Below are 12,521 nucleotides of genomic sequence, written 5' to 3' on the forward strand. Positions count from 1 at the left end.
TAATATAATATGACTATTACTTTTTACTAATTTTTCTTTCTGTGGGTCTACTACTTTTGCAATTGTGTTAAAGAAAGTACACCATAAAGTTTATATTCCTTACTAAAATACACGAATAAATAAGCAAAGTTTATATAATTTTATATATGTTTAACTAATTATACAAGAATGACGAATAAATTATATTAAATAAATGGAGACATTTTTTTTCCTCATTTTATCCTTTATTAAAAAATTGTATAAATTTAATTACTTAAAAGGCAAAAAATTGTATCATTATTTATGAAAGCTTTTTCACCCAACTCTATTGTGAATGTCATTTTCGGCAACTTGTTAGTTCATCCATATCAAACTTTCAACATCTAGTAAAATAGTATACCAAAGAAGAAAAATAAATTAGTCAAAAAAAAGACCCAAAAAGAAAATTGTACTAACTAATTTGGTGTTCAAATTAAGTAAACCATAAAAGAGCAAGGTAATTTAATTATCTAATCAAATCAAATCAATGGTCTAAACACTAATTTTGACTTTTATTTATTTTAAATTTTATATTTTGAAAATGTTCATGTTACTTCATTATTGCTTCCTACGTTCACAAAATGTCGGTTATAATTTATTTTGATCATTAAACTTAAAAAGACAATTATTTTAATCTTAAGAAGCGAGCTAAAAAATAAGAATGATAAAAATTAAAATAATCACTTTTACGAAAGGATTGAAAGTACGATAATCAAATTAACTTAAAATGAAGTACAGTAATACAAAATCGAAAAAAAAAAACTACAATAATTGAAATAATATTTAAATGCAAATTAATATATTTTTTTTCTGGTCAAATTGGATGAATTTGTTAACAAATCCAGAAAAAGATGAGAAAGAGTAAGTAAAGTAAATAGAAGAGGAATGTGAATGTTTTTGACCATAATGGTCCGAGTCCAACGCGTTATTTATTTATTTATTTATTTATTTATTTATTATAATTAAAGTTCAAATGATGAAATGTGGTTGGTCCTACGCGTTGTTGACTCACTCACTACTCACTATATCACCCTTTATTTTTTTTAAAAAAATGTGTATGAAAAACAGACATAGCCGTCAACTCCTTTGCCGCCCGCCTTCTTAGAATAAACCAAACCCCCCCCCCCCCCCCCCCCCCCCCCCCCCCCCTCCCCGTTTCAATCTTCTACTTCCCTCTAACCATACACCTTACCCAAAACGACGTCGATTCTATACTGTATATACACGTGTTAGGTCATCACCACCTTAAGCTTAGCTTAATGGACACGTCTCTCTCTCTCTCTCTCTCTCTCATCTTGGTTGCCTAACTTTTTTCTTTTTATATAAAACTTCCCACGTACAGATAAAAAAAATTTTAAAAATTAGAAAAAAAATACGTGTTCGAGAAGGAACCGGCACCGCCGACTTGGACCGACCATATCTCCACGTCATCAGTCTGAAGGATCCATCCCATTAGAAGCCAACACGTGTCCCACTACTCCCAACGGCTAGTTTTCTTTTTTTTTTTTTTTTTTCCTTCGTTTCCTCGTTGGTCCACTTACTTTTTTAACCGCCAAAGGAGATAAATGACACCAACGATAAAAACGCAGATTTTTCCTCCGAAAATTCGAGCGGATTCTCTAAAACGCGTCGGGTTTCTTTTTTTTCTTTTTTCTTTTTTTTTTTTTTTACTGTTTTTCTATTTTTATTTTTTTGAAAGGTGAGAAATCCCCCATCTTTTTTCCACCGCTATATAACACAGAGTATCGACAATTTTAAAAGCAACTCCGTAGTTCCCTGAGTTTCCATTTCAAGAGCATAAGCAAAAACCTTTCTTCGAAATCTCAAAACACAAAAACAGATAGTCATACATTCAGATATTCGAATCTCCTTCTTAATCAGGTTCGTTTCCTTCCCGATTTCGATTCCTTATTCGTCACTTTCAATCTGCTTTTCGAGACTGTTCGCTCAAATACTCCTTTGCTTCTTCCATCAGATTTTTGTTAGGGTTTTTTTTTAGGATTCGGTACTTTCTTTTTATGACTTTTTTTTTTTTCCTTCTAGTTCTAAATGATTGATTATTGTTCTTTTCCGCTCGTTAATACAGATAAAACGAATAGGTTTAATTTAATTCGAGTATTTGAGAATTGAGAATGGCTTTGGGAAAGAAGACCGGTTGTTTGAAATCCAAAAGCGTCGTCTCTGCTGCTGATAAAGGACTGGATTTCGGAGTCGTGAGATATACTCGTGGTTTAGGAAGGAAACGTGTCGTGATTTCTTGCAATGAGGAAGATTCATCCATCGACTTGACACCGAAGGCGCCGTCCAAAAGGCGCTGCAACGTTGTCAGTACGGCGGTGGAGGCCGATAGGTCTCTGCTCGAGGCTCTGCCTCAGGAGATTCTGGTTAGTGCTCCATAGGAGATTGAAATAGTTTCGATAATTGTATCTTTCATTTGATTATTGTTTCTGAATAGATTTTCCCCCCTTTATCTTCTCCATCAGATTAGGGTTCTCTGCGGTGTGGAACATGATGATTTGAAACAGCTAATCCGCGTTTCGAAAACAATTAGCGAAGCGGTAAGTAAATATCATTCGAATCATTCTTCACTTTCTTTCATTTGGTGATTCAACGATTCTCATCAATTTAGGGTTTCATTCACATTTACAGACTTTGATTGCAAAAGACTCGCATTTCGCTTATAGCACTCCCTCGAAGGTCCGTGCGTTTCGCACCGCCATTGAATTAAACGACTCCAGCGATTTCGACGAGATTGAAGCGCCAAATGCTCGTCCCACAAGACGATTCAGATCTCCATTAAATAGAAAGAAGCTAGCGGAGATATCCGTAGCCTTATTTGCCGAAGAAGAAGATGAATGGCCAAAGAAGAAATTGCCCATTTGGACAGAGATGTGAATTTCAACAACCCAGAGGGCTCTGTAAATACAATCTGTACTCATATTGTTGTAGAAACGCGGTTGTGGTGGTAGGAAGAAAGCTGTAGTTAAGGATCTGGAATCTCAGATCTTGGTTGAAGAAAAAGAAGTAGCTGTACATTCCCACTGACCAAATCTTCAAATCTTTCGTTGAAGATGAAGATGGTGGGTGGGGTAGAAATGCATTTCTTTTTTTTTTTTTTTTTTTTTTTTTTTTTTGTACAGGTATTATTACAGACAGATTGATAGGCAAATTCGTTGATAAAGGGTAGCATTTTGGTTTAGTCCCTTTCAAATTCTCTGATAAATTTGAACAGTACTTTTGTATGTACTTCCTCTCATTCTTTCTTTATCTAATAAAAATCGAACCATATTTTCCTCGCAATCTTGTGTCATTATTGATGTTCTTCCCTTCATATGTATTTTGCTCGTTTGTTTTTCCATAATTTGATGAAGTGTGGGATTTTGGGTTTTCTCTATTTCTTTCCTTTTTTGGTGTGGTGTATGATGGAATGGTTTGTAACGTATGAGAGATCAAGTAGAATTTGGAAATGGAATAGAAATGATGAGAAAGCAATCGACTTTGATTGATGACAGCTGTTTGTTCTACTTTTTCCTTGCTAGAAAGAGCTTGAAATTCTCAATTATATGTTTCTGTACAATCTGGCTGATGAACTGGCGAACCCCAAAACTTCCTCTCATTAGAGACTTCAGTTTCTTTTTCAAACTTCAAAAATTCTAGAAACTAAGGAATTTTAGCTTTATATCTGTAAAGGAGATTAACCAAAATGGTGTTGTTGTCAATGGGTTGTCGGGATTAATTCTCAAACCCACAACTCAAATCTTTTACTCTGGGTGACTAAAAGAAGTTTCTCAAGCTTGTTTAATTAACTTCGGAAAAAACAGTCCTTATTTGCTTTAATGAATGATAATTAACTTGCTTAATTGCCAAGCATAGACAATGAGAAACAAGAACTTTGATTATTGCCTCTTGTTTGATTATTAGTGATGAAAATGGGATCGAAAATTAGCTTCGGTATTATACTGAGTTGAATATTTTATACTATATTAAGCTTGATAACTGCAGCTAATGATTCTTTTAGTGTTAATGGTTAGTGCTCGAATGATTGGTTCCTTTTAAAGCTAAACCTGTGCCACTTTGTGATGATTCTTCATTTTAAAATTATCTTAGTTTACGGCATCATTCATTTAACTATATGGGTTTTAATTATTTGGTGATTCCTGTCCATCTTATGAATGTTATATTAAATTAAGCAATATTGCTGTTTTTAATACTAAATAACTGAGGTTCAGTGGGAGTTGTCACACATTTCTAGGATACCATTATTTTCCTTCAGTTTCTTTTTTCATTCTTATCTGCTTTGAGCCGCACTTTTGGCACAAGCTTGTTGTCGGTTTGTATAAAAGATATAATATATATATATATATATATATATATATATATATATATATATATATATATATATATATATATATATATATATTACTTGTTATTGTATGATATGTGAATTCAAATTAAGATTGATAATCATGTTTTCGGATTAACTTGTTATTGTATTATATGTTTCTAGTTTTAGCCTACATGGTTTTATCCGAACATATGAGAATCTGCTCATCGATAAACGTGTACAAACTTATCTTCAAACAATTATAATCCCCAGTTGAGTGATTCCCTCTTCATGAGCTTCATTCTAGAGCAGATTGTGAGTTAAAAACAAAAAACAAAAGAAAAAGACATGTTTATTTCTTTGGTGATAAATTGAAGTTTCTTGGCTCGCAAAATTCAATTCATATATGATCTTTTTTAATTAAAAAAAGTATGGTATCTTTTATTTTCAACTAAAATATAACATCACAAATATGAAATCAAAAGAGATTAAAGCCGAAAATTAAATATTATCTTAGATTTATGTATTCCTTTATAAGTTTATTATCTTTTTTCCTTTAAATAAATTATGATATCATGAATTGAAATGAAAAAAAAAATTAGAGCCTAGAAATGCCTAACAAACCTAAGGCTAATTTGGAATGTAAATCTGTTTTAACCCGATTTATCTTAGATCACACAAACAAACTTAAAGCTATAAATCATTTGAACTCAAAACAACAATATTATTTGAACCTTAAAATCTAAATCCATACAATTCAAAAGTTATATAATGCAAATCAATCATATTGATTAGACCAAAATGGATATTATACCCTTGAGTTTATTGTTTCTCACCTCCTTACAATTTATCTATTTACTAATAAAGAAAAAGTTTATACAAGTTTAACACTCTCACCATGTGATCTCAAGAACACCTTTTATGATGCAAAAATGTACACTTTGCAACAACCTCAAAGACTGGTACCTACTATGGCACCATCGATATTTTACATATCTCAAACAAGAATTGAATGGTCCTTATGGAATAGCTCCACCACATCAACCTCAAAGAATAATTACTTGTTTATGTGCTTAATTAATCGAGCTAAATAATCTTATATTAACTTAGTCATTAGAGTGTATATGAGCTAACATTATATCTATATGAAAACTCTTACCAGTCGGTTCCAACTTGGTATGTGTGAAGGAGAGGAATGGGAGTAAAGAGAGAGGGAAGTCGAACACATATGATAAACCAATGGGAGAAGAAAGTAGTGGAAATGAAAGGGTCCCAAAAACCATGTGAAGAACATCCCAAAGAAAGCATCTATATGCTTTCTAAACCTCACCACCGCAGGTCACCCCACGACGTCACTGTCGTCAACTCAACACAGAGTTGATGGACTACTTGATCTCTCTTGTCTCCCATCAAACTCTTCACTCTCTAAACACTAATTTTTTTTGTCATTTAATTATGATTATTAAAGGCTTAAAAAGGATACGTTCGTAGTTACCATTTTTAAGATTAAATAATAATGAAATAAAGTAGTTGTTATTGAAGCTAATCATCACAATCAATCATATATAATCATTTATTCCATCGTTTTCTTAAAAGTAAAGTTTTGGTACTTTTTTGAAGCATCATTTTCCTTACCCAAAAAACATGACCAAACGTCACACATACCCAAAATTAATTAAACTTTCCCTTCTTCTTCTTATTATTTTTTTTTTCTTAAAGGAATTTTCTTTTTAAGTTTTCTAATTGAAAAGTCTCTTTGACCCATAACTTTTCTTTAGCACCATATAAAGCTACCGCCCAAGCAATTGAGGCCATAACTAAACATGAAAAAAAAGAAAACAAAGGAATTGAATTTGATTTAGAAATGAACGGTCTAGATTGAAGTAAAAAAAAAAAAACAATTAATAGCATCACATCCAAATTTGGTTAGAAGAATAGATGAGTATCTTTTATGTTTTTATATATTCATGAGTATCTCTATTGAAATCCCTTTTGGACACAAAAAGTCCAAAATAGGTATAAAAGTGGTTAACAAACCATATCATAGAAACACGAGAGAGAGAGACCCACAAAGCTACACAACTTCAATGTCATAGAGCAAAAAAGAAAAGAGGAATGGTAGCTGTGGATGAAAGCAAACAAATTAAAGGTCCTTTTTTGCAACAAACATGAAAGCAAGAAAAGAAAAAGAAATAATTCGATGGAAAGATTGATGTATTGATAATGTTCATGAAAAAAGGAAAATAAAGTTAGAATAATAAAGGACACTTTTTTTTCTTCTTCTCACTCATGGGTTTTTTTTTTTTCTTTCCATTTTTCAGTCAATTCTTCACCTAAATTATAGAGTGCTACCACACCCAAATCCCTTATGGGACCTCATCTCTTCCATTCAACATTTTGATATTTTTAAAATCAATTATTGGGACTTTCTTTAAGCTTCCTTCCTTTTTTTTTTATTTTTATAGATCATTAAGGCTTACTCAAGTACAAAAATAACATCTTTAATCCATTATTCTCATCAATTGCCTTAATTGTTGACTTCTTTAGTTTTGTTCAATGTCTAATAATGGAAGGTTCATAATGGTCTAAATGATTAATATGCAGTTAGAATGCTAGTTTCTTTAATCAGAAGACTCAAATCTGTATATAAGTTTTCCTTTTTTAACAAAATTATTGCAAATATGAAGTGAGAATTTGAACTTTGTTCTTTCTAGAGGAAGTGAAAGAACCAAGTTTGGATTCGTGATTTAAGCACTAGATTATTGTAGGTTTATATTCGGAAATATGAACTTATTTGACTTTTGTAATTGTATATGCGTTAATTGATATCTTTGCGGTGAAAACTAAACATCATCATTTTATTCAAATATTAGTCTACACATATACATCATATATCGAACTAAGAAACCATCGTATCAAAATTTAAACTAAAAATTAAAGTTAATTGGAGTTTAGTTAGTACAATGAAAGGAGGGCGAAGGATAAAACAAAAAATCAAATAATATTTTAATCGTAAGTTGTAACAACAAACAATTTAATTAGCCAACTTTTCGATTAAGTTGCACCCACCTTTTTCATTATTTTGGATCTTCCTCTTTTAGTTAAAAACTTATCATCATTGTTTAGATAAAATTGTCAAAGAATAGAGAACCATTCAGAGATTGATTTTCATGTGCTCGACGCCAACCATTTTACCTCACTCACTAGAAAATTGTACATCTCAACTATGTTTTAAATCGATTCAATTGTTACGAGACTTAAAATTTGTAAATTTGTTCGATCAACCATAATCAACGTGATCTTTTCTATATTAAAATTATGATATGGAGGTTGGAATCTGTTTTTTTAACACATTTAAACACTAATTTAATTGAGGTTTAGTGATAGATTTAAAAGTTTAAGATAATGTATGAAAGGGGTTTATAGGTTGTGGTCATGGGGAGTGTTAAAAGAAAGAAGTTTGGGAGTGACAAATGGCGGACCACATCCACATTCTCATTCACATTCCCTACATCGCAAATTGCAAAGTGCATTGGCTTCATAAACCCTAAATAATCATACATTTAGTTCATTCTTCTTTTTCTTCTTCTCATCTCCAATTTTCCACAAATGTCTTCTTCTTCTTCTTCTTCTTCTTCTTCTTCTTCTTCTTCTTCTTCTTCTTCTTCTTCTTCTTCTTCTTCTTCTTCTTCTTCTTCACTGTCAATTTTCTCTCATCCTCTGTTTTCAGCTCTTCTCTCTTTCTTCACTCTCATTCTCCTCTTCTTCCCTCCTTTTCTCTGGACTTCCCTCCTCTCTCCGTCGCTTCTCCTCGCCGGATTTCTCTTTCTCTCCCTCCTCCGCCTCGGTGCAACTCAACGCGAACACCAACCCATCACCATCACCAACCCCCAATCCATCAAACTTACTCAACCACCAGAACACTGGAGTGGTTCTCCCATTTCTTCCTGCTTCGAGGAATCTTTCGTACAATGGAATGTCAGAGCGCCGTTGGAGGTCATTTACGAAGTCTACGAGGAGGAGGAGGAGGAGGAGGAGGAGGAGGAGGAAGAAGAAGAAGAAGAAGAAGAAGAAGGAGAAGGTGAGGATCAGGTTAAGGATGATGGGACGGTAGTACACATGAGATCAAATCCAATGGAGAGGTATCCTTCTCTGTCGCTATATTATCCGGAAACGGACTCCGATAGCTCGTCGGCGGCGGCGGCAGATGAGATGGAGAATGTGTGTTTTATGTGGGATGATGAAGATAGGGATGAAGAACTCATCGAGATAGCTTTGGATAAGAAGAGAGTATCATCGGAGTGTTTTCAGTTGGAGGAGGAGAATTTGATCGAGATTAATATCTCTCCAACCGCTTTCCCAACGTTTGTTTAAATATATATAACAAAGGTTTTGTTTTTCTCATTTTCCATCAATTCATCTGCATCATATCCATTCCCTATTCAATTTGTTTTTCCAATTTGGATACTAAAGAAATTGTTTCTATACATAAATATGAATTTCCGGGCTGCATATGAGTTGGGCCAGCCCATCCAGGAGCGCATCCAACTACACCACGATACCAATTGAACCTTAATGATAAAATTATTTAATATCTTATAATCTTCATTTTATTACGCTGATAAACATAAATTTAGAGGTCGAAGTTCGACCACTAATCCCTACGATTGTTAGTAAAATTTTGTTACTTAACATAAAATTTTTTCATACTTCCTTCCCGACAGCCATAATAATTTAAATTTAATAAAGTATAATAATGGATTTGAGGGTGAGGGTGAGGGTAACAGTAAGGATTAAGATAAGAATTAAATGAAGAAGTGAAGTGTGGAGTTTAGGGCAACTAAGAAAAAATGGGGCAAAGGGAGAGGTGCCACGTGTTAAGACCCCTTTTGTGTATTCGTATTCTTTGAATGTAAAACTTTTGTGTATAAACTAACACATTCTTGATAAAGTTCTCTTTAATACTAAGGATTTCTCTTTTAGTTATTACATTAACACTTAATTTTTGTGAAAATGTTCCCAATCGAAACTATATTGCTACAAAATTTAAAATATAATTAATAAATTGATTCATATACTAAATGACTATTTTCATTAAAAAAAAAAAATCCTAAAAATACTGTTTAATCAACAAATTAATATTTCTCGCACCTTGACACATACACCGAGTTATTAAATCATTTTTTATAACCTAAAATGATGGAATGCCAAACTTGAAAATACCAACATGAACACAAAACTAATAACTAAAAATATAGTTAATTTATAATAAAATAAGTATAGTTCAACTAGCATAATATTTGTAATATTAATTAAAAAATTTTTAATACAACAATTATGAAGATGAGAAATCGGACCCTTCATCTTTGAGGTAGATATCATATCAATTTCGAAATCAGTTAGTTCGATTCTCTTAAGGAAAAGAAAAGAAAACATAACATTGACACATTTTTTGGTAGTATAATTTACAACTTGACACGAATAGTACTTTATCTATGTCTCTCTTTTTTAATATCTAAACATTACAAAATTGAAAATTTGGCACAAAGATATTATATGATGTTATTGTATGGTTTCGGGACACATTTATTTAAAACAGAATCTTTGAAAAAAGATTTGGGTGTGAAGATGAGGAAGGAAGAAACGAAGGTAAAAGGGGTAAAAAGATAAAAGAGAAAAGTTTTGAGTTATTAACATTTTACAGTGCCCTCTCTCTAACCTAAAAACCATCTTCCTCTCTTCAAACTATACTTCATAATTTCAAGGAGGAGGAGGAGGAGGAGGAGGAGGAGGAGGAGGAGGAGGAGGAGGAGGAGGAGGAGGAGGAGGAGGAGGAGGAGGAGGAGGAGGAGGAGGAGGAGGAGGAGGAGGAGGAGGAGGAGGAGGAGGAGGAGGAGGAGGAGGAGGAGGAGGAGGAGGAGGAGGAGGAGGAGGAGGAGGAGGAGGAGGAGGAGGAGGAGGAGGAGAAGAAGCAGAAGAAGGAGCAGAAGGAGCAGGAGAAGGAGCAGGAGAAGGAGCAGGAGAAGGAGGAGAAGAAGAAGAAGAAGAAGAAGAAGAAGAAGAAGAAGAAGAAGAAGAAGGAGAAGAAGAAGAAGAAGGGTAAAGGAGTAAATATATATATATATATATATATATATATATATATATATATATATATATTGTTTAGATTTGTAAATCTTTGATGTAGTCGGCGGCTTGTCTCCTCTTCAATTATGAATTTTACATCCCACCCCTTCTTAATTGATTTTGATGCCTAACTCTAAGTGAAAGTGAAGGTCAAAAACCCACCTAATAATGTTCACTCTTACTACATTATATAATATCTTTGTGCCAATCAACCTCATCATTTAACTAATTCATAACATCAATATTATCACATTCTGAAACCAATTTCTTCCACATACAACTTTATTTTACCCTTCCCTTTCAAAACTCATCCTGTTAAATGCTTGTATATTTTTCCGTCTTTTTTTCTTTTAAGATTATAATCAAACAATTAATAGTTATATACAATCGATCAACCTTTAATAGTTGAATAAAGTTTCTTAGTTTTTTATGGTTAACTTTATGAGCATAATTAGCATTCAACTCTCGATGCATAAAACAAAATTGTGTGAACCTCAATAACATGAAGCATGACATCAAATATACTTCAAAATCGAGGGGACCTCTAGATACGACTTTATAGTCCAATTAAGCATATCAACCAATATGTTAGCAATATAAAAAATCGTTAAATGTTGACTTGTTTTAAAAAAATTACATTTATTTATTTATTTATTTGGCTTAGTTCTTTTTCATTTTGATGATTCTTTAGAAAAATATCTATCACGGTGTGGATAAAATTTATCGACATTTCTGCCCTTGTTGTATCGTAGGTCTACCATTTCACATATTTCTTATATTTACTCTTTCATCCACATAATTCATAACACATATGTTGTTTTTTCTTTTCTCATGAAAAAAACAATTAATATCACTGCATTGTTTAAGAACTCGGGAAAAAAAATGAAAATAAATATAACATTGTGAGCTAATGGTAAAATTTTGAACATTAAAATTGTGTAAAATTCATATTGAAAACGACTATTCGTTTGTGAAGAATGAATTATCAAAAAGTACTTTCTATTTTTGTTCTTACATCATAAGTTTAGTAGGTATTGAAATTTTAGCTCTTTTTTTTTTAGAAAGATATCAAAATAGAAAGCAAAAAAAATCGAATGTTAGACATAAATTCAATTATACATTTGGGTAATTAAACTGTCATTAGTGGAGAGGAACAGTTGATCATTTCTTTAATCCTTTCATACCAAATAATAATAATAATAGTAATAATAATTATGATTATGATTGAGATACAAATGAAAATGAAGGTAAGTAGTTAGAGAAGAATAAAAAGCATAAGAATTAATTAAAAGGAGAGAGAGAGAGAGAGAGAGAGTTTAAATAGATGGGAAGGTTTAGTTGATGGAGTTGAGGCCAGATAGTAATGAGCTGGTAGGTAATGTGATTGGTCATGTAAGATTGAAATAAATTAATGTTTTAATTACTGCATCATTATCTTTAATCATAGAGATTCGGGAGCATTAGCTGTATGGATCACCTCGTGGAATTTAAGTTCAATACGAGAGGGTGTCACGTGACATTTTTCATTTTAAATCCACAATAACCCATTCATACTCATTATTCCTTCCTTTTAAAAAACACAAACCCCTCTTTTTAATACACTTTTTTAATTCAATTAATCACCATTTTTTTTTTTTAATTAATCACCTTCTCTTACTTCCCTTTGAGATTTCAGACTCCTTCCCCCCACTCACTCAAATACATTTCCCATCTCGCCACCTGACCCCCCACAACACCCCCACTTTCCCATCCCCAACCTTTGCTTATTACAATCAAATAAGATCTCATGACAATTCAATATACCATATAGTTTTTTTCTTCTTTAAATTAACAAATAATAAATATTATGAAAATAAACTTCATATTATTTATTTTCTAAAACTTCCAAAATTTGGTCACTAACCTAACTAGTCTCTTGTATTCATCGTTATCGAGTGGATATAAAATGCTAAGTTAAGCCTTTAGGTTAATTAATTTGAATGATTTAAAATGCTATCAAAAAAGTAGATGATTAAGAAAGATTTTGTGTTCAAGTTGTAATGTATATCGATTT

General features: G+C 32.2%; 2 protein-coding genes across 2 annotated transcripts; both read left to right on the forward strand.

Moving 5' to 3' along the window:
- Positions 1-1,735: 1,735 nt before the first annotated feature.
- LOC103484553 (F-box protein At4g05010-like) lies at positions 1,736-3,318 on the forward strand. The gene is made up of 4 exons (XM_008441685.3): positions 1,736-1,899; positions 2,105-2,402; positions 2,502-2,576; positions 2,668-3,318. The coding sequence occupies exons 2-4, from the start codon at positions 2,151-2,153 to the stop codon at positions 2,911-2,913; spliced, it is 573 nt and encodes a 190-aa protein (XP_008439907.1). The 5' UTR covers positions 1,736-1,899; positions 2,105-2,150; the 3' UTR covers positions 2,914-3,318.
- A 4,492-nt stretch (positions 3,319-7,810) lies between these two features.
- LOC103485313 (uncharacterized) lies at positions 7,811-8,746 on the forward strand. Its single transcript, XM_008442863.3, has one exon. It carries the CDS (start codon positions 7,952-7,954, stop codon positions 8,714-8,716), a length of 765 nt encoding a protein of 254 aa, XP_008441085.3. The 5' UTR covers positions 7,811-7,951; the 3' UTR covers positions 8,717-8,746.
- The last annotated feature ends 3,775 nt before the right edge of the window (positions 8,747-12,521 follow it).

The sequence above is a fragment of the Cucumis melo genome, chromosome 8 (assembly GCF_025177605.1).
Source record: "Cucumis melo cultivar AY chromosome 8, USDA_Cmelo_AY_1.0, whole genome shotgun sequence".
In the NCBI taxonomy this organism is placed as follows: Eukaryota; Viridiplantae; Streptophyta; class Magnoliopsida; order Cucurbitales; family Cucurbitaceae; genus Cucumis; species Cucumis melo.

What these genes read in the sequence shown, in the direction of transcription:
- LOC103484553 (XM_008441685.3), top strand. Translation starts at nt 2,151, where the DNA reads ATGGCTTTGGGAAAGAAGACCGGTTGTTTGAAATCCAAAAGCGTCGTC. An exon ending in CTCTGCCTCAGGAGATTCTG is followed by an intron (nt 2,403 to 2,501) that starts GTTAGTGCTCCA and finishes CTTCTCCATCAG; the next exon opens with ATTAGGGTTCTCTGCGGTGT. An exon ending in CGAAAACAATTAGCGAAGCG is followed by an intron (nt 2,577 to 2,667) that starts GTAAGTAAATAT and finishes TCACATTTACAG; the next exon opens with ACTTTGATTGCAAAAGACTC.
- LOC103485313 (XM_008442863.3), top strand. Translation starts at nt 7,952, where the DNA reads ATGTCTTCTTCTTCTTCTTCTTCTTCTTCTTCTTCTTCTTCTTCTTCT.